At 38.5% G+C, this 21,596-nt stretch overlaps 1 protein-coding gene across 1 annotated transcript; it reads left to right on the top strand.

Annotated features, from left to right (window-relative positions):
* Nucleotides 1-368: 368 nt before the first annotated feature.
* LOC113085476 (regulation of nuclear pre-mRNA domain-containing protein 2-like) lies at nucleotides 369-17,226 on the top strand (the record flags this gene model as incomplete). The annotated part of the gene is made up of 13 exons (XM_026255147.1): nucleotides 369-564; nucleotides 651-808; nucleotides 3,589-3,641; nucleotides 3,731-3,857; nucleotides 3,941-4,116; nucleotides 5,230-5,515; nucleotides 5,599-5,898; nucleotides 6,076-6,279; nucleotides 6,689-8,836; nucleotides 12,508-12,655; nucleotides 14,312-14,378; nucleotides 14,750-14,828; nucleotides 16,780-17,226. Coding segments are annotated over 9 exons (3,425 nt in total), but the record flags the coding sequence as incomplete, so codon positions are not given.
* Nucleotides 17,227-21,596: the final 4,370 nt, after the last annotated feature.

Below are 21,596 nucleotides of genomic sequence, written 5' to 3' on the forward strand. Positions count from 1 at the left end.
GACATGCAGGTAAAAAATAATTACCATGTCATTTGAAAAATCTTTTAGTTTTGAACATCTTCATACAGATGCACTTTAATAAGCAAAAAGTTACACTTTCACTTGTAAAAGTCGCTTCCTTGTTTCGCCAACTTATATTGCAGTATTGGAAATAATGTGTTTGCAAGCATACACCAAATGTGCACTTGAAATCAGAGTGCATTGTGGGTATCAAAAAAGGAATGTATGCAGGGAATGATGTTGTGGTCTCTGAAGATTTCTGTTGATTTATATTACATTCATGGGTTCTCTGTTTATATTAATCTCACATCATCAGCTGTCTGTCTGCACAATATCATTTACCTGAAATTTGAATTGCTTTACGTAAGCTCTTTGTATTATTACATTGTTGCACTCTAATAAATCTTTCCGTTTCCCTTTTGTTCTTTGTGCAGCGGATGCCAATCACAGGCTCAATCTCTTCTACCTCGCTAACGATGTCATTCAGAACTGCAAAAGGAAGAACGCTATAATTTACCGAAACACCTTCGCTGAGGTGCTGCCAGACGCCGCCCTGCTGGTCAAGTTAGTGAATCCCATGCATGTCTGTGCTAGAGTGTGATTGGTACTGAACTAGTGACATTCTGGGCCAACTCTGTGTGTGTTTGTAGGGATGCAAAAGTGTGTAAGTCAGTGGACAGGATCTTCAGTATTTGGCAGGAGAGGAACATTTATCCTGAGGAGCTGATCTCTGAGCTCAAGGCCAGTCTGCAAAAGAAAGAGAAGGAGAAAGAGAAGGAGAAAGTGAAAGAGCAACAGTCTTCTCCTGGTCAGTTTCTGAGTTGTACGCTTCCAGTATATGTCATTGCTGCAAAGACAGGCATACGATTAAAATTACCTTATAAAATGAACAACATTCACATTGTTCATAAATGTATTATTTACTTCAGGGGTTTTTAAAGTGTGGGGCATGGCTCCTCGGTGGGGGGGTAGATCATCATGCAAGGGAGGGGCTTAAAAAGTAACTTTTTATAATGAATTAGTAATTAGGGATGCACCGACATGAACATTTTGGCCAATACGATAACCGATAATTCCTTAAATATGCAAGCCAATAACCGATATCTTGGACGATAAATCTAAATCCACATTTTTACATAATTTCTTGAGAGTCTGATTACCAAAAAATTCCAACCATTAAAAGGCATTAAACACTTCAACATAAATCAAACATAAAGCAGCCTTACAAATAAATAAAATAATGCTTAAATAATGGCAACAAGTTACTGGACAAAATATTATAGATATTGTCAAAATCATTGAGTATTTGGCATTTCCAATTAATGTAGACTTCTTATTTTCTGGCTATTGTTAAGTTACTTTATTATTGCATTAATATTACAAATAATTTGCTTCGCAACAATTTCATAAAGCATCACGCAGCCTGTGAGGAAACTAAAAATTAGGCTATTAACTTTACAATTAGACTACTCCTCAATTAAATTGTTTAAAATGTTTAAATGTTTAAAAAATGTATTCTAAAACAGGTCGATTATAGCCTGCAATGAATTATAGGCCTATAGCCTAAATAAAATTGTTACACTTCAGTAAAACTTTATCCATAAAGCAAAAGATCTGCTTTATTTTATGCTCTGATTTCCAAAAACAACCTGTTCAACACAAAATACGATTCTTCTAATTGTTTTCACTATGTTTGGGCCACAAGACAAACATTAAAGGAATAAATGAAAACCATTGGATTTAACACGCATTAGGACATTCGACTATTTCCGATATTGCAATGCACCCGTGCTACAACCCGAATAGTCAGATGTGTTGTGGACATGCGTACAACAAGACCAAATGCACATGTGAACTCGAACTAAGTGATGTGCTAATCAGAATCTGTTGGATCTGTTGTGGATGCGCTCTTCTCTTAACAACGCACTAAAACAAAGATCCCTTACATTATTTTACATTATTTTACAGTAGCAATAATAATCTCATTATAATATAACACTGCACCCCATAAACACAATCAAGCATAGGGAAAAAAAGCAGTCAACCACCCCTTTAATGACAAGTGCGTATCAGAACAAATGGCTATACAATAAATTAGAGAGTCAGAGGTTCCTAAACGTTTCCATTCCACGACTCATCTAGACAAGTATGATGCGATTTCAAGTTTTCCTTTCTCTTTGGAGTGTTACAAGCTCTTGATGCATAAAGAAGATCTGTGAAGTTGGAAAGACTCAAACCCAAAGAGATATTCTTTATAAAAGATAAGTCAACCAAACCCCCATAAAACGCCTTGTATAAACACAACCCCATTTCTACGTCACTGTGTGGGGAGATTTGCTCTGCACATTTGTGTATGGTTCTCTTATGCTTCAGATGTTTGTTCTATTCAAACGTAAGTGCCTTGCGAAGTGGACATCACCGTGTATTCAGCCAGGATTCCAGTTCGAAAAGAACGTATATGTTGTAAGTGCACTGAAGTGTGCTAGACGTGAATTTAAATTGTATTTATTTACAGAGGCATATGATGTCACACTGGCAGCACAAATCCATGAATGAATTTTCGGAAGTGAGGTAAACTTCAACAGTTTTCCTCTGCTCAGGGAGTAGGGTGCAATGAACACTGTGTAGGGACCATGTCAATAGGAACACTGTTCATACACGGAGCTCACTTCTAACGAGCTAATTATCTGAATCAGGTGTGTTAACAAAGAGACATGCAAAATATGCAGAGCTGGGGACTGGAAATGAGAACAAATGGTGTAGAGTAGAGCTTGTTGTTTGTCGTTTCTCTTATCACAAATGCAGACATGGATTTATGTTTATGCGGCGCAGCATAAAAACACAGTAGAAGTCATTATGGATGCACCAAATGGGTCGTTTGCAATGGGTTTTATTGTTTTTGTCTCACCGTGTTCTGACCGGGACACGTAACATTTCCGTCACATGTTTGAGGCATTCAGCCAATCGCAGTGCACAGGATAGCTGGCCAATCAGAGCACACCTCGCTTTTCAGAATGATGAGCTTTGTAGAAAACTATGCATTTCAGAAGGTGTGGCATAAAGGAGAAACAATATACATGATGGGGAAAATATTATTATTATTTTTTACTGCATAAACACACTTAAGTACACCAAATAAACAACATAATGTTATTTTAAGCAACATAACATGACCCCTTTAAAAGTTTAATATAGCAACTATCTAAAATAGTTTTGAGAAATAATTGTGAAATAATTTTAAAAATATATATATATATAAATTAATAATAATAATACACTGTGTTTCATTTTAAATAAACACTAAAAACTGAGATGACAAATTAACTTATTAAAACAGAAATTTACTTATAAACTGGTTAAATGTTCAGCGTTATCTTCTAAATATTTTTTGAACTTTTGGCTCATCTTTTTCTGTATATAGTAAAGATATGGCAAGGAAAAAATGGGAAGTTTTGTAATTTTGTTATGCTAACATGTGGAAATTGAAACCTTGTCCTACTCTTTGATCCCCAACTGGGTTCAGACCCACAGTTTGAAAACCCCTGCATTATGTGACTGTGTACTTGTTTGTTTGTTTTTTATCTGCAGCTCCAGTCAACCCCAAAACTGCTCTAAAGTCTAAAATTGTTGCAGAGTTTGTAGTAAGTCATGATTGTCTTCAGATTTAATTGAACTTTTCCCTATTATTATTATTACACTAATAATAATTAATGTATTTTCTCTTTGTCAGCCTCATGATTTTGTTGAGCGGTTAACGTCTTACAAGAGCTCTCTGGACGAGACTGATTTAAGAGAGAAGCAGCTAGCTGCTCTCAGAGTGGACGTCTGCAGCACAGAGGCCCTCAAAAGGTTAAAAGGTAATGTAATATTTACCAAAAACAGCACTATATAACTGCTTGGAGAGCAGCTTTTCAAACTCTCTCTCAACTTACATCCTTAGATAAATCCGGAGGGAATAAGTTCTCGAAGGACTTTGACGAGGGAAGCACAAAGCTGCAGGAATTGGTGACGTTCCTGGAGGGCCAGATGAAAGCAGGACCCCCTCTGCTGGAGGCGCTGGGAAACGCAGACATCTTTTACGAGATGCAGTACAAAGAGGTCAAAATTGTTGCCAATGTGAGTCAACTCTGATGTCTAGATGGTGATTTTTTTTTTTCTTCAGATTTTATGTATTAATTAGAATTGTATATTTTGCCACGATATTATTTTTAGAAATTGAGCAATCACAATTTTATATAGAAATATTACCAAAAAACACAATGGAACTAAAAGCCTGTAATGAACTACAACTGTTTGTCTGATATTTCATGTTTGCATCATGGTGACCGGCTGAAAGCTGCTGTTCATTGTTTTTACAGACCATTTGTGATCCTAGACCACAAAACCAGTCATAAGGGTCAATATTTTTTTTTTAAATTGAGATTTATACCATCATCTGGAAGCTGAATAAATAAGCTTTCCATCAATGTATGGTTTGTTAGGATAGATACAACTAATTGAAAATCTGAAATCTGAGGGTAAAAGATTTTGAAAAAAAAAAATTGCCTTTAAAGTTGTTCAAATTAAGTTGCCAATGCATATTACCAATTAAAAAATTAAGTGTTGATATATTTACGATAGGAAATGTACAAAATATCTTGCTGGAAAATGAGATTTACTCAATATCCTATATTCAGTATCTTTTTTGGCATAAAAGAAAAATGGAAAATTTTGACCCATACAATGTTTTGTTGGATATTGCTACAAATATACCTGTGCTACTTATGATTGTGATTATGATTTTTGTCTCCAGGGTCACATTTATAGTTAATAATGGTCTACTGATGTTAAACCTTCAATCATTTTGAATTTTAATTACCTTAACTCTTGATTATTTGTATTTTTTTATTTTTAAGGATTTTCCTACATATTATTTCTGAACATATATGTGTAAGACAAGTCTGTACAAGATGTAGTTCTATCTTTTCTGCAAAGATATTTAACAAGTGATTTGTTTACCATTTCATATGTGGTGCACTTGGAATATCATTTTCTTTATCTCAAGGGTTAATAGAGAAGTTAAGTTACTTAAACCATGCTGAGGTTACATTTTCAAGTTGTTTAGTTAAAAATCAAGAATCAGTAAAAATGTCCTGAAAAATTTTAAATGTAAAAATGTTTTGCCATATTTTCCAGCTCTATTATGTATCCTCATTGTGCTTCTGTCAAACCCTTCATTGCTTCTCATAGGCGTATAAAGCTTTCGCCAATCGCGTCAGTGGCTTGAAGCGTAAGCTGGATGCTCTGAAGGCCACATTGCCCAGTCTGGAGGACTCTCCCATGCCTTCCCCCTCTGAGGACGCCCCGTCCCCCACCGGCTCAGAGTCGCCCTTCCATGCCATGAGCTCCAGGAGAGGTTTGGGAAGTGGGGATGGAAACGGAGGGACAGGTTTGGAGCAACAGAAGGACAACAGAGACATAGAGGACATGGACATGTCTGAGGAAAAAGAAACGAAGGCAAATGCAGGAATCGTTGGTAAGAGAAAGCAGAAATGAGGGGAAATTTAGATGAGTCAAAAATGTAACATTTAACTGACATAGCTGTATTTTGTCCTCCAGTTGATGCGAGAAGAGAGAAATCAGGACTTCCATCTGTGTCCAAGATTACGAATGATACAGTAACAAAAAGCTCTCAGATCACCACTTCTAAACCCTCCCAGATTTTGGCAACTCCAACAAAGACGGTGTCTGTGTCATCAACCAATCAAATGCCTCCAGCAAACACCACACCCATTACGAGCACACCTGTACCTGCCCCTGTCGTTAGCCCCTCCCCCCTACAGGTGAACTTGGCCAATGTGGATCTGGGCAAGATCAGCTCCATTCTAAGCTCTATCTCCAACGCAATGAAGACCACTGGTGAGTTTTCCAGAAGTAGAGCACAACAGACAGGTTTCGAAGAACATTTTTGTTTTTATGTTTTGAATGATAAGTGTAACTTTCTCATTCCTACCCAACTAAAGGCCACTGAAAGAGTTTGAGAGGAGTTTGCTCATTTTAGTTCATTACAGTGTTTTCTTCTTTCTCAATACCCAGGCGTCAGTCCTGTGTCCCGTCCTTCCCCTGGCACACCTACTACACCATCCAGCCATGCCTCCTCCTCCAAAGCCCCTCCTTTGACCCCTGGCAGCATTCCCTCGTCCAATCCTCTGGCTAGCATCTTGTCTAAAGTGGATTTCTCTCCTGAGAACATCCTAAATGTTCTCACCAAAACACAGACCCACAGCCCCAACCTGCAGGGTAGGACACATTTCTTGTACACTATTGATTTCTAGGGATGTAATGATTCATTCGACTCACGATTTAGATTTCACGATTCTCTGACAGCAGGTGGCGCTTGAGACAGCGAGACGGTGTTTTCTGGGTTACTGCTATAAACAAAACAGTGTTGCTCTTATGAACAATACTTTACTATGCATCATTCAAAGGCAAGATAAAAAGAAAATAACATGTAAACTTTTCTAAAGGCAGTCAGTTCCTCGGAGATAAATTCATATAAACTCCTACTCCAATTGTATTAAAATTGTGCTCGCGGCTAATCGTTACATCCTTATTGATTTCTGTCTGTCAAGTTAGATGATGAGGGAACCCTGAACCAGTTGTTTGAACAAGTAGTTATTTTGATACTTATTAAATCTCTATCTTACAGGTTTGTCTTCTCTCCTTTCATCAGCTCGTACAGGTGCTCTCACCACTTCAGACCCTGTTCCGTCTTCATCTGCCTCTTCTTCATCATCTTCAGCTGTCACCACAGCTCCAGCGACTTCCACCATAACTACTCAGAAGGCCCCAAAGCCCACAGGCAACAATGTCAAGCGAGAGTCTGAGCGGGAGAAAGGGAGAGAGTGGGAGAAAGTAAAAGAGAGGGAAAGAGAAAAAGAAAGGGAACGAGTTAAAGAGAGAAAGAAAGAAAGTGAGACTGACGGTGTGGTATTGCCGAGCCTGGAGTCAAAGATCAAGAGTTTCCTCCAGGGAAATCCTGGTTTCAGCGCTCTGGGACTTGGCTTGGATGAGGTGGGAAGCAATAGCCCTCTCCTTGTCGGTGGGGATAACCTGGATGGCACCCCTGTCCGAGATGAAAGTGGTAGCACCCCCACCCAAGATGAAGTTATGGACTCGCCCCATGAACTCGGTGAACCCCAGAGTGCAGGTCTGTCTGGAGGTCGTAACCTTTCACCTACAGCCTATGACCCCTGGGATGCCGTGATCACTCCACGAGAGGCTCTGGGAGAAAACGAGCGGAAAGACAGGGATTACCGCACACCACCACCCTCACGACTCCCCGCCTTTAGCCCAAGTGCGACTAAACCAGTCAAGGCCATGAGTAAAACCAAAGAGGAAGAAGGGTTGAAGAGAAAAGTATCGTGTTTGAATCTTCCATCAGCTGCCAAAGTGCAGGATTCCAAAATAAAGGCAAAGATGTACAGAGATGGAGAGAAAAATGCATCTTCCCGCAGGCCAAGTGGAGGATCCGACGTTGGGACTAAAGACAAGGAAAGGAAAGCTTCAGCTGACAATGGAGACAACTACCATCGCATTGAGACTCTTGTTTCTTCATCCTCTGGTGAAGGAGCACCAAACAAAGCTCTTGATTATGGCAACCGCATCCAAACTGTGGAAAGCATCCGCGTGGTTGGGAGAGCACTGCGAAGAGGGAGCACTGCGGGTTCTAGAGTGGGCGGGGCCTGGTATGAAGAGGAGGAGTTTACTGAAGCCCTGCCTCCACATCACCCTGCTAGTCGCAGCCATGAGAGTTCTGAAGAGTTTGGATTGGTCCCTCCTCTTCCTGCTCACCCTCCACCCCCTTCGCAGTGTCCACCTCAACCCTACCCAAACAAGGACCCCATACGACCTTCTCATGGCATTCCTCAGCACCATCCTCCCCCTCAGTTTTTTCCCTCTTCCATTCCTCCAGTCCCACCCCCCCTTTCTCCCATCCCTCAAACCCCACCTCCTTCCAGAGACTTCTCCCTTTCCTCAAACTCCTCTGTTATGGTTGGTGGTGTCCTTGTACCTATAGACCGAGTCCTGCCCTATCCACCTGCCAACTTCCATCCTGATGGAGCGGGGCATGGAGGTAGCGGTGGTCGTGCCCCTCCCAGAGATGGCAAACCCCAACTCCGTTCCTTGTTAGGAGATCCCCCTCGCCAAGGTACGGTGAAAGAGCAGTTCATTTTGCATCACACCCCACCTCTTCACCATCCTGGGACCCCGGGAGTTCCTCCACCCCTCCTGGGCAGAATTCGAGAGGGACCCAGTCCCACACCACCATCGCCCTCTACCCCAACCACACCTACTCCTCCATCCCCAGCTGGGGAACCCCATCTTCATTCATCTGTCCCCAACCACCTACCCCTCCACACCCCAAATCAGAGACCCCGCCGCCCTTCCTCACCTAAGTCCCTTCTCTCATTACCAAACCAGCATCACGTACGTCATTCCCCACAGTTTCCCAGAGGATCCCTGCCCCTTATCCATGAACCCCTTCAACCTGGGACAAAGCGCCCTGCTGCTGGTTTCAGCAGTGGGCCTTTCAACCCACCCAAAAGACCCTTTCAGCCCCCTCGATATTAGCCTCTCAGAATGACTGCTAAGTGTGAAATAGGAAGTGTGGCAAGTTGCATTACCTGCTAATCTCGGCGTGAGAGTTAGACTGCTTGTAAATACACATGCACCTGCCCCATGTTACAGCGCTACTCTTCTCAGTGGAAGAAGTTTTCGGATCCCCTAAAGATAAACTAGGAGGAGGAGAATGTGGAGATCCAGAAACATCAATGGAATATGAACGAAGTAAAAGGTGGTTATCCGGTTTGATTGGTGTAATGTGAAAGATTGGTTGTGGAGTGTGTGTGTATATATATGTGTGTGTGTGTGTGTGTGTGTGTGTGTGTGTGTGTATATGTGTGTGTGTGTGTGTGGTTTATGGATGAGTTGTAAGTAGATACACGATATCTCTTTCCTTCTAGCAACTGTTACTTCACTTTTCCACTCCATAACACTAGCTTTTATTTTTTATTTCTTTTTGATGTAAAATACTAGTTTATGCTGTTGAGGGTTACAGAATTTTTTTTTTGTTTTGTTTTTTTTGGTCTTTTAACCTGTTACTCTGACTTTCGTGCACGAAGCCAGTGGATTTCAACCTTTATTCCTGCGTGAATAAATTATTGACACAGATGTAATGCTGAGCAACCATAATGGCTTGTAGTGATAAAAAAATATAGCCACTTTATCAGCCTTCACTAAGATGTGAAGATTTGGGCTCACACTGCGTACAGTATTAGCTAACCAAGTGTTCAAATAACTTCTTGGTAGTTCTCCAGTGCTTTTCAAGAGTTCCTTAGCGGGTTTTTTTTTCTTGATAGAGTTCTTAAATGTGTTCTGTTAATAAAAGCATTGTGACAAGAAAAATTATTGAAAGGAAGGAGACTTTTTCTTTACAGGTGGTCTCATGCTTTGTTCAAGAATACCTGGATTATTTTCTGTCATTTTGTTTAGCTCTAAGTCTTCTAACTTCATGATGTCCAACAGGTTTACAGGAACGTGCAGAGCATGAATACACACCGCTCTGAATATTATGTCCAAATGGTAGTTGAGGAAATAATTAGTTTGGTTTCGTTACTTTCAGTTTACCATTGAATCAATGAATCTTTAAAGATAGTTATTTGTCTTTAGGAAGTAAGATTTAAACCTTTATCGCGTACACATGATTGAAATGTGTGAGCTAGTGTCTTTGTGTTCCACACACGCCACAGTTTCATGCATTGCATTTTCAGAATGTGATGTACCATGCATTGTTAGTAAAACCAAAGCAGACCGTACATCTTTTCACAACACTGCTTTTCAAATAATGTCTGACCATTTAAATGTGAATATAACATGTACATTGTTGTAGTTCTCATGCATAGTGTAAGAAAGAAATAGTTTAACTCTTTCTCCAAGTGCTGACATGTTGAATATTTGATGAGTGTGGTTTGGTGTCTTCATTTGGAAAACATCTGCATTCATTGCAAGGAGTATTTCAGAGAACCAACACATTTATGCATCAGCATGTTATGCACAATCAATGAAACTTAGAATGAATTTGCAGGATGTGTATGCAGTCAGTCTTCAGTTGTGACAGAATATGAAATTGTAAATCGCTTCTTCAGTTAAATCAACTTCTATACGTTTTATACCAGCTGCACCACAAGTTTACTGTAATATCTTACTGTAAAATCTGGTCTCATTGTCACATCAAAGGTACAACCTTCAGACGTTCCACACAACATATGCCATAATGACTTCTCTCAGAAGTCCAATAAGTTTTCTACAGAGTTTATCTATTGATTATTGCTTTATATTATAAGATTATAAGTTTTTTTGGGCCCTACAGTAATGACATTTATGCTTGATGTAAGCTCTATATTAAGATTTTTTTTATATATTGCATTTGTATTCCTGACTCTTATCCTTAAAGATTTGGGGCAACATAGAATAGACTAATCATATCTCCACACCATGATTTTAACAGTACATCGTGTTGTTACAGTCGATTCTTATTCATTTGAAGGGAATGTGTCAGACATGCACACATATCCATCTAAAAATCATAAGATTAGATGCTAGAATTGTGTTTTTTTTTTAATTGTGGCATCCCTCATGTTCACTGATATTGTATTTGCAACCAAACACTGTCACGGTATTTTATAGTTTATTTAATATTACTAATGATAATCAATGATTACGTGATTGTGTGTTCATATCTGGAACACTGTGCACTTGTTGAACATTACTTAGTTTTGTAAACTTCCTATGGCAGTGAAGGCTTGTTCATTTTCCCCAATGTTAGCCTTTTCAGTGACCATGCACATATAAAACACTCACTTTACATTCAGGTATAGCCTTTGCACTGAACCCAAGCAGTTGAGAGCTAATAGGGAAGGAGTGTGGTTTAATATAAAACAACAAAATCAGATTGACACATTTGCTTACTCGGAACTGGGATGGAGCTTATTGTAATTACTGAAATTTCAATGTTAATTTTAACGTTTTGCTGTAATCTGCATAGTAAACCTTTATTATTATTATTATTAACAACACGTTTTAGTAGTAGTTTTTCGCTTAACTATAATTGGTTACACCCTCAGGAGACAGCACTCACTAGTGCACTAGTTTGTTAATTATCCACTTACAAAAATGTTATTATATCTTATCAGTTTTCATTTGGTCTCTGGGGTCTTGTAGTAATATCAGGGTGGTGGTGTTTATCCATTTATTATACCTCGTTTAAAGACGCATCACATCAGGCAGAAGTGATGGAGCAGAGAAGTTTAACTTCAGCTTGTTTCTCTAAATATATTCGGTTGCTTTGGTTCAAAGTATATGTAGGTCTGCGCTCATAAACCTTTACTGTCGTATTTTTATTGTATTTTTTTCAGTCCGCCGTAAAATCAATTTATGTGAATGTGCCCCGCATTTATCTGTCGGGGAGTGTATTCACTTGCGTACTGAGCGGACGCTCGTGACGCACGCCTGACTTCGCTTCTTATTGGTTGTTTCTCAAGCAGAGCCCGCCCTCTTTCGAATGTCTTCGGCGAATCGGGTTTCTTGCTCTGTGACAGTTCCGGGGAAATGGCGGCCCGCTGAGAGAAGGCAACTTTATGTAGTATATGTGGCTGCAATAACAAGAACATGATACGTTATTTTTGGAGGAGGACTGATGAAGCCGTGGCCTATAGTTTGGGATGTGAAACGGTCGTAGTGATGTTCTGGAGGTGATCCGTCTGTCAGGCGGCAGAAGACACTACTGGAGATGTGTAGGGCTCTGTGTTGTATGTGACTGATGCTCTGATATCTCATTATGATGAGACACCTACTCTGACTGTAGCTTTGAGAACTGTCTCAACATGGCATGTGTGAGTCAGTGAAAGCTTTCGATATAGAGTTTATGCATTTGGTGTGTGTGTGTGTGTTTAAATACTTATTTATTTTTTCATTTATAATGCGTGACTTTTTTATTACTAAATTGTCTCTATGACTAGTGTACTGAGGATTAAAAGTCTTGGACCACTTAAAAAAAAATCAAAGTTAATTTTTTTTTTTGTTTTCGTTTTACTTTTAGGAGTTTTGCATAAAGAAGCCAAAACTATGTAGTTCAAAGCAATGCTATTATGTGTAATAAACAAGAAATGTGACTGTTCTTCCATTGAAGTTTAAGAAGCTCTTCTGGATCATCTCAGATCATACTGCTTTCATCACCGCGAATGACACGCCAAAAGATGATGTATTCTCACATTTGTCACACTGTATATTCTTATGTAAAACTTCTGTATGTGGGCAGTGTGGTATAATGATGCTGTTGATATCAGGAGAACTGATTGAGTCCTCTGGTCTTGAAGTATTTCTTTAGGTTATGTTGTTGTGTGTGAGTGAATAGCTGCAGGGTTGTGTGTGGATCTCAGACTCTCATGTTCTCTGTCTCTGCATCAGACCAATCTCGTCTCTGTGAGCGACGTGTGGCCAGAGCTGCTGAGGATCTCACAGCATCCAGACACGATCTGACCATCTGATTGGCTGACGGCAGGACGGTCAAAGGGTCAGCTGGTGTGACCTCACCGTTACAGATCCCTAGTGAACGGTAAACATAAGCCTTAAACCTCACAACTTGCTCTGAAACATAGTTTAGTTCAGTGATTTTCCACTTTTTTACTTGAAGGTCTCACAATGACACTATTTTCGAAGCCCATATTTAGATTTAGTCATTAAGCAGACGCTTTCATTCAAACAGACTTACAAATGACAACAATGGAAGCAATCCAAAACAAAAACAGAGCAATGATATACAAGTGCTATAGCAAGTCTCAGTTAGCTTAACTGCAAATAAAAAGAAAACAGACTAGAAAAAGAATAGCAAACTAGTGTTAGAGGTCTTTTTTATATAATTGTATAATAAATGAAAAGAAAATACATTACAAAAAGATTAGAAATGTAGTTCGTTTTTTTTTTTTTTTTTTAAGAATAGAATTAGAATAGTGAGTGTTAAAGTTCGAGGGTCAAATAAAGATGGAAGAGATGTGTTTTAAGCCGATTCTTGAAGATGGCTAAGGACTCAGCTGCTGGGATTGAGTTGGGGAGGTCATTCCACCAGAAGGGAAGATTTCATTTAAAAGTGACTTTGTGCTTCTTTGGGATTAACAATCAAGCAACGTTCACTTGCAGAACGCAAGCTTCTAGAGGCACATAAGTCTGAAGTAACAAATTTAGGTAAATGGGTGCAGAGCCAGTGGTAGTTTTGTAGGCAAACATCAATGCCTTGAATTTTATGCGAGCAGCTATTGGAAGACAGAGCAAACTGATAAACAGAGGTGTGATGTGTATTCTTTTGGGGTCATTAAAAATTAATCTTAGTTCTGGATTAATTGTAAAGGTTTGATAGAATTGGCTGGAAGACCTGCTAAGAGAGCATTGCAATAGTCCAGCCTGGACAGAACAAGAGCTTGAACAAGGAGTTGTGCAGCATGTTCCCAAAGAAAGGGCTTGATCTTCTTGATGTTGAATAAAACAAATCTGCAGGATCGGACAGTTTTAGCAATGTGGTCTGAGAAAGTCAGCTGATCATCAATCATAACTCCATGGCTTCTAGCTGTTTTTGAAGGAGTTACGGTTGATGTGCCTAACTTGATGGTGAAATTGTGATGAAACGATGGGTTTGCTGGAATCACAAGCAGTTCTGTCTTGGCAAGGTTGAGTTGAAGATGATGGTCCATCATCCAGGAAGAAATGTCTGTTAGACAAGCTGAGATGCGAATAGCTACCGTCGGATCATCAGGATGGATTGAGAGGTAGAGTTGAGTGTCATCAGCATAGTAGTGGTATGAAAAGCCATATTTCTGAATAACAGAACCTAATGAGGACATGTAGACAGAGAAGAGAAGTGGTCCAAGAACTGAGCCCTGAGGCACCCCAGATAATTTCTCATTATTATATTGTTTAGCAATTTAAATGTGATTTTATTTTTTATAAATTAATGATTCATATTCTGTGCATTATTATATTTGTATAATTAATACATTGTCTTAAGGCCCCTTGGAAATTTGGTGAGGCCCTCAGATGAGAGATTTATAAAAAAAAAAATGTTGACTCTTGCTAGTAAATATCACAGATAATTAAGTAAATCCTACATTATTATGTATTTAATTTTTTTTTTTTTAGTGCTGATTTAGACTGTTGTTCCTCCTGTACTGTTATTTCTGCCCTGGTGTGCGCGTGTGTGTGTGTGTGTGTGCGTGCAAAGTGTTAGAGGTGCAGATGTGTGCAGAGTGAACAGACATCTATGGGATCCTCTGCTGGAGGCCAGACAGGTACAAGCTTTTAATTAAGAGACTTGCCTTGGACCGTTGAGGGCAGATGGACTATTCTGATGATGTCTTTTATACTTCCTTCTGGACCTTGACAGAACATAATTTATGACCCTGTTTACCCTTAGTTTCCAGAAGTATTTCCTCTCCCTTGAGGGGCCACACACAAGTTCTTTATTCGTCATAAAACAGTGTTTTTGTGTGCATGTTTATGCAGCTCTTGCGTTTGTCTTCAGTGTGAAGGAATGTGTGTCACTCGTTCTGCGTTTGGACTGACGGATGATTTATCTGTTATAATGTCAGTGTTTATACTGAGTCTCAGACACACCCTTCAGTTGTTTACGTGCTGCTGCTTCTCTCTTCTGTGTCTTCAGATGGAGGAGGAGATCACGGCGTGTTTGGGCTTCGTGAGGAGTGTTTTTCGAGTTTGCCCTCTGAGACGCTGCAGAGCAGGTACACCTGTCAATCACACCTGTCAGTGACTGTGTTATTCCTCTATTAAATATATAATATTGAAGTTTTATTTATTTTTCTCATACGTCATCCGCACAGAACTGCTTCTATGTACAACAGTACAAAAATGCATTGTTCACTTCACAGAGCCGTGTGAGGCACTTTTCTTATGGAAGAGTGATTCTTCTAGTCAGTAAATCTGGTTCTGTGATTACAGCTAAATCGCCATCACCTGGGGTGTATTCCAGAAAGCAGGGTTAACTTACCGTTACCTAAACCCTGAACTCTCGGTTGATTAACCCCAAACCTTGCTTACTCGAGGTATGCGGTTCCAAAAACGTGTCCGGGAGTAAGTTCAATCAACTCAGAGTATGTTCCATGTTAAGACTCAAGACATTCTCAACCGAGTGACGAATCGACGAGTCACTATAGAAACAGACGCTAAGAAAAAGCGCGCCAAGCTGTTTCTTTCTTCTTCTTTTGTCCATTACTTGTTTACATGTTTAGTGCATATCGCCACCTTATTGATGGCTGTGCAATATTTTTTCTTTTTTTTTTCCATTTAATCTTTAATCCATGAGAATGTGAATTATATTGTTTGTTGTCGAGTTAAACATTACCTTGTCATAGTGTTTTATAATTTATACAGATAACTCTTATATATGCCAATAAAATAAATAATAATTTTAGAATAATATATTACCTTATTTATTACTTAGCACTTCCTCATTAACATATCAAATATATATATCTTTATATGTATAATATTTTATTTACATTTTTTTCTTTATATATAAAAGGCTATATTACATATTGTAATATTATATAATGTTGTGTGCTATCTGAAGGCTCGCTGAAGTGAACTAACCCTCTCTGGAGCAGGTTAAGTTCAGAGAGTGAGTTGCCATGACAACTAACATACCCTGAAAGTAACCTCCATTTTTGGAACCGAAAGTTGAGGTTATCCGCTTACTTACTCTTAAACATACCCAGGTATGTCACATAACCTGCTTTCTGGAATACCCCCCTGCTTTCAAATGGAGCATCATTTAATAGACAGAGCCGTAGATCACTGACAAGCTACGCGATATTGCGTTCATCTGGGATAATGAACGGCTCTGTCTATTAAATGGCGCTCCATTTGAAAGCAGGTGATGGCGATTTAGCTGTAATCACAGAACCAGATTTACGTTTTGTTTTTTGTGATTTAAAAGACAAATTTGTTGTGTGTGTGTGTGTGTGTGTGTATATGTATATCTGTGTGTGTATTATTTTTTTTATTCATTCAACTTTTAAGATTGTTTTAGTCATTTTTATAATTTTAATTTATTTATTTTAGGTAGTTACAAAGGCGACATTATATCTTATATTTGTATATTATCTTATATCTAATAAAATTCAAGAATTAAGCTTTAATTTATTTTTATTAAAGTTTTATTTTAAGTAACTTATAATTTATAACTTATAAGTTATATCAGTTAGATGACCAGGCAACATTTCATTTTAATTTTTTTTAAATCTATATTTTACTCCATTTTTATTTCTGTTTTTTTAGTTGTGAAGCTTTAGCTACCAAGGCAAAACTTAATTTGTTGTTGTTGTTTTATAGATTGATATTAACTTTGTCTACAATATTTCTATTTAGCGTTATTTTATTTATTTCTTTAACTTAAGCATAATTCAGTTAAAAAGAATAGCAGAATTTTTATTGGTTACATTTCTCATGTAATATTTATTGTTTTCTTTATTAAAATTATTACCATTTTTGAAAACCATTTGTAATAGTTTTAGTTCAGTTGAGCTGCAGAATATTTAAAATTTAGGTCAACATCAGAAGAATGCAGTTAATCAAATAAAATATGATAGAATGAGCTATTTAACCTTTTCTTTCAGCACCTCAGGCGGTGTCATGTGATTGACCTGTGTGTGTGTGTGTGTGTGTGTGTCACAGGGCTGATGGACAGATGTGCAGGCCAATCATGATCCACCGGGTGATGGATTCATGGCTGGTGATGTTCGTGGAAACACCTTAAATAAGAAAACCTTCTCACACCTTCTACATTCAGTACAGATGTGTTTTCATAGTGAGGTGCTTTCTCGTGTCCCAGTTTATTTGTGCAGTTGTATGCGGTGCAGAAGTGACACACTTGACCTTTAAGTGTTTAATGGTTTAATTGTTCCCTGCTGTACACATGTGAAGAGTGAGTATTCAGGAAAAGGTGAGCTAAACGAAGCCCTCCCTGTGTTTGAGCGGGACTGAGCGTGCAGACGAGAGCAGGGAAGCAGCACTGCAGGAAGTGATGCGCTCACCAGGACAGAAGCTTTATACAGTATGAGACACACAAACACATTCATTACAGCAGTGTGATATAAAATAATAAACTACTTTTAATGTTCAGTCTGTGTCCCTGTCAACATTAATACTCTTAACTCTATAGTCATTTAAACAGATAATTCATAAATGAATACATGAAAAGGTTTGGTTTTTTTAACTGTGGTCCATGAAAAATTCTGAGGTTTGTTTATTTATGCATGTATGTAAATTTAGATTCATATTTAAGATTAATTATATATATATATATATATATATATATATATATATATATATATATATATTAGTATAACAATATTACAAAATACCAATTATTTAATGAAATTTCAAATACCACACTATATTTCTCTCTCAGGGTACAAATGTGTGCTGAAATATAGAGCTGCAGACTGCAGTTATATTTTAAGAAGTGAGGTAGTTTGTATGAGAATCAAATATACTTGGGGGTCCTTCACATACAAAACCCTGGTATAAATCAAAGGTTAATTCATTTAAATTCACAAGGGTACGCATTATAATATGTTGACTTCAATATACTTTTATTTGAAATGTATTGTTGAGGATAACCCCTTGAGATGAGACCTCTGGTTTTCGAGGGGGTCCTCAAGACATAGACATTAGATAATACAACACACATACATTCACACTCACAAGAGCTACTAATGAATTTTTTTTATTTATTTTTTTACGTTTATTTATTGTATTATTTATTTTTAATATCAGTTTTTATCATAGAGTACAAATTAGTCTTAAGTTATATAGCTGCATATATTTTAAGAATTGAGGTCTTTTGAAAGGGGATCATATTTCAGTTTAAAAAAGAAAAAAAACATGGTATCAAAGTTAAAGTAAGTAAATGCACAAACAAAAAATCTAAAAGCAAACTATAGTTAGCTAACAATGGTTTTGGGAAACACACAAGGTTGCTATAACAAGGCCCCACCTTCAATCAAGCTCCATTAATAGTGTGTATTATTATTAATTCATGTTATTTGACCTTGGATCCATTGCCAGGTCTCCAAATATATCCATTTGTGTTAATGCATAAATAGCTGCAGCATCAGTGTCTGAAAATAACTAATGTGCATCAACACAGAGCAGAGTTGAGACTTTGACTAAAATAGGAGTAAATCAGAAGGGTGTGTGTGTGTTGTTGATGAAACAGGATAAAGCAGCACAGGTCAGGGACTCGCTGGTGTTTTTGCCTTGTTAGAAGAAAGAATGGAGTCAGAATGGAGAGGACGTGACTCACATGGTCGAAACACACGCTCACACACCAACACATGTCTATCGGATCCACAAAGGGCTGCAAAAAAGACTTTAGAAAGGCTTAATCTGATGCACGTATGAAAGGGGGAGACATGCTGGAGTGTGTGCAGGGGTTATGGGACTTTGAGACTCTCTCCACAGACCGAAGCCAAGCCGGAAACATAAAGACACGATGAGATCTGAGGAGGCAAGTTCATGGCCTGGTTCTGCTTGAGGACTCAGTGAAGTGCTCATGGGAAGCATTTAAGCTTCAACTGGACCTGAGATTAGACACATGCTACTGAAAACACACACTGAAGTTTAGTGCTTTATGTTAAGGGTTTTAGTCACCCTACAGTAAGTATGTGCAATAGGAATGCTTCACTTACACACTTTAAATGCAAAATCTTGCATAAAGTGGTGTCGTTTCTTTAAAGGGGTCATGAACTGAGAAACTTCTTGATCTTTTGAACTATAAGAGGTCATTGTGCTATAAAAACAATCCTGTAATTTGCAGAACTCAAAACATGCTTGTCAGACAAAGAACAGCTTATGCTGTCTGCCAAACGACACTTGTGGGATATACAACACTATGATGAAACAGTGTGGATAAGCCCCGCCTCCACAGAAGATGATCAGCACCTGCTTCTACAGCGCTGGCTGTTTAGCCCCGCCCACCGATTCTGTGATGAAGATCATGAATGATGAGCAAAGCTTGTCGCATCATCATACCCAAAAAGATTTGAGGCTGTAATTGGTGCCAAAAAGGGCTTCGACAAGGTATTGAGCAAAGGCTGTGCAGTCCATGTGATTCATTTTTTAGTTTTAATAAATACCCTATAATGGCAACGTGAAAGAAGTCTGCTTCAGATCTAAGGAAAATAATGAATTTGATCCATTTTGGAATAAGACTGTAGCATGACCAAATGTGGAAAAAGTGCTGTTTTTTTGGATGTGAAAAATCTTGAAAACATTATAAGAGAACCTTAGAGAACAGTAAAAAAAAAAAAAAAAAATAATAATAATAAATGAGATGGTTCGTGTCCCCTTTAAAATAATTCACTTTCTCTTGGAGTCTTGTTGTAATTTTATAAAACTGTCATGCTAGGGATGTCCTGTGGTCCTCTTTCACCCCTCACACAAACACTCCTCTGCACAAGGTCATTCTCCATTCAGTGCAGTGCTGCAGAAGTTCAGCGGGGGGGTATTTTGGGCTTGCAGTGGTTTAGGAGTGTTTACAGCTCCGTGTGCATGAGGCGCTGTGTTTGATGGTATATAAGTACGCGCACAAGTTTGCTAATGGTGTCAAGGCTGCATATAGATGTGTAAAACCCTTCTGTGAAAGAGTTGTGACCGTGACGTGAACGGAGGGAAACGGCAGGCCTTCCTGTGTTCCTCTGAGAAGGTTTGACTATCAGTGAGAGCATGTCAAGCAGGAGTGATTAAGGGACACTCTTAAAATAACCCACCGTGAGCTCCTAGTGCACTCGCTCTCCCTGATATAAATACACCCGTACGGTTCACGGCCGCTGAAACAAAAACAGGAGGTAATCTCCTAATTTGTCATCCATGATTCAGTGGGATTTACAGTACACCGGTTCAGTATTCCCATCCTCCTGAAGTAACCTTACGATAAGTGCCTTGTTTTAAGAGCACAGTGATCATAATTCATGGATCACACCTTAGTTTGGACCTCTCTCCTTCTGGATAGCAGCCCAGAGCTTTAACCTCTCTCCCATCAAATAAAAAGTAGTCTAATTTGTCTTCACCGACTACTGAAGGTATTGAATTTCCTTAATTTTCTGACATTGGACATGGTAATTTTGGTCTGTAAATGCCACATTTATACATACAAATGGAAGAGATATAAAGCCTCCTTTACTGTACTTCATGATTTTTTGAGAATATTTCAAAGTTTGCTTACAAATACTTACAAGAAATCTAAGTAATAAGATGGGAAACATATGCTCCTCGTTTTCAAAACTATGTTAGTATGGAGCTAGACGAGTCTCAAAAAAGATAAATGCACACACTACATTCACATATGCACAAACAGGATTCATAAATACACACACAGGATACACAAATGCGCACAAAATTCACAAATGCACACACAAATGTAAAAAGCACAGAAGATTCACAAATGCAAACAAAATTCACAAATGCACAAAATTCATAAATACACATACAATTCATAAATACACACAATTCAGAAATGGAAACAACATTTACAAATGCACTCAAGATTCACAAATGCACAGGACAAGATTCAGAAATGTATTTCTGATGCACACACACATATATCTTGATTTACAAACTGCTTGCGGTCTGTGAACTTCACTGCATTTTGAGACTCCCCTGACTTGGCTCGACACACAAATGCATTTTTTTTAAACGGGGAATGATCAGCAACCAATCAGATATCTCCCTTGTTTTAGCCAATCACAAGAACACACCCCACGCGGGGGATTGTTTACTTCTAAGCCAATCACATGAGCACGTTCACACAGCGTGATATGCCTGTGTCGCGAGCGTGAGCTAGCGCGGTGGAGTTCTGTCTTTCAGTTGGTTGAGACCTCAACATGGCTTCTGCCAATAACAGGGGAGCGGTATAACTTAAAGTGTTTAGCTAGTTATCTCCTTGTTATGAGATGTTGTTTAATTGTTAATGTTAACCAGTTTAATTGTGCAACTATCAACATTAGCTAGTGAGCTGGCTAGGGTCAGGCTAGTATCTTTCCATAAAGTTGACATTCTTGTGAATTAAGTGACTGTTTGACAGGGTCTGTCGCCCCAATCCGAGGTAGCAGCTCGGGCTTTTGTGCAGTTATTGGCCCCAATTTTGTGTTGTGGAGTCTCAAAATTCACACACAAATGCAGTGAAGTTCACAGACCGCAAGCAGTTTGTATATCGAGGTATATTTGTGTGTGCATCAGAAATACATTTCTGAATCTTGTTTGCATTTCTGAATTGTGTGTGTTTTTATGAATTTTGTGTGCATTTGTGAATTTTGTTTGCATTTGTGAGTCTTCTGTGCTTTTTACATTTTGTGTGTGCATTTGTGAATTGTGTGCGCATTTGTGTATCCTGTGTGTGTATTTATGAATCCTGTGTGTGCAAATGTGAATGTAGTGTGTGCATTTATCTTTTTTGAGACTCGTCTAGCTCCATATTTTAGTGCTGTCCT

This window comes from Carassius auratus, unplaced genomic scaffold, assembly GCF_003368295.1.
Source record: "Carassius auratus strain Wakin unplaced genomic scaffold, ASM336829v1 scaf_tig00041663, whole genome shotgun sequence".
Taxonomy (NCBI): Eukaryota; Metazoa; Chordata; class Actinopteri; order Cypriniformes; family Cyprinidae; genus Carassius; species Carassius auratus.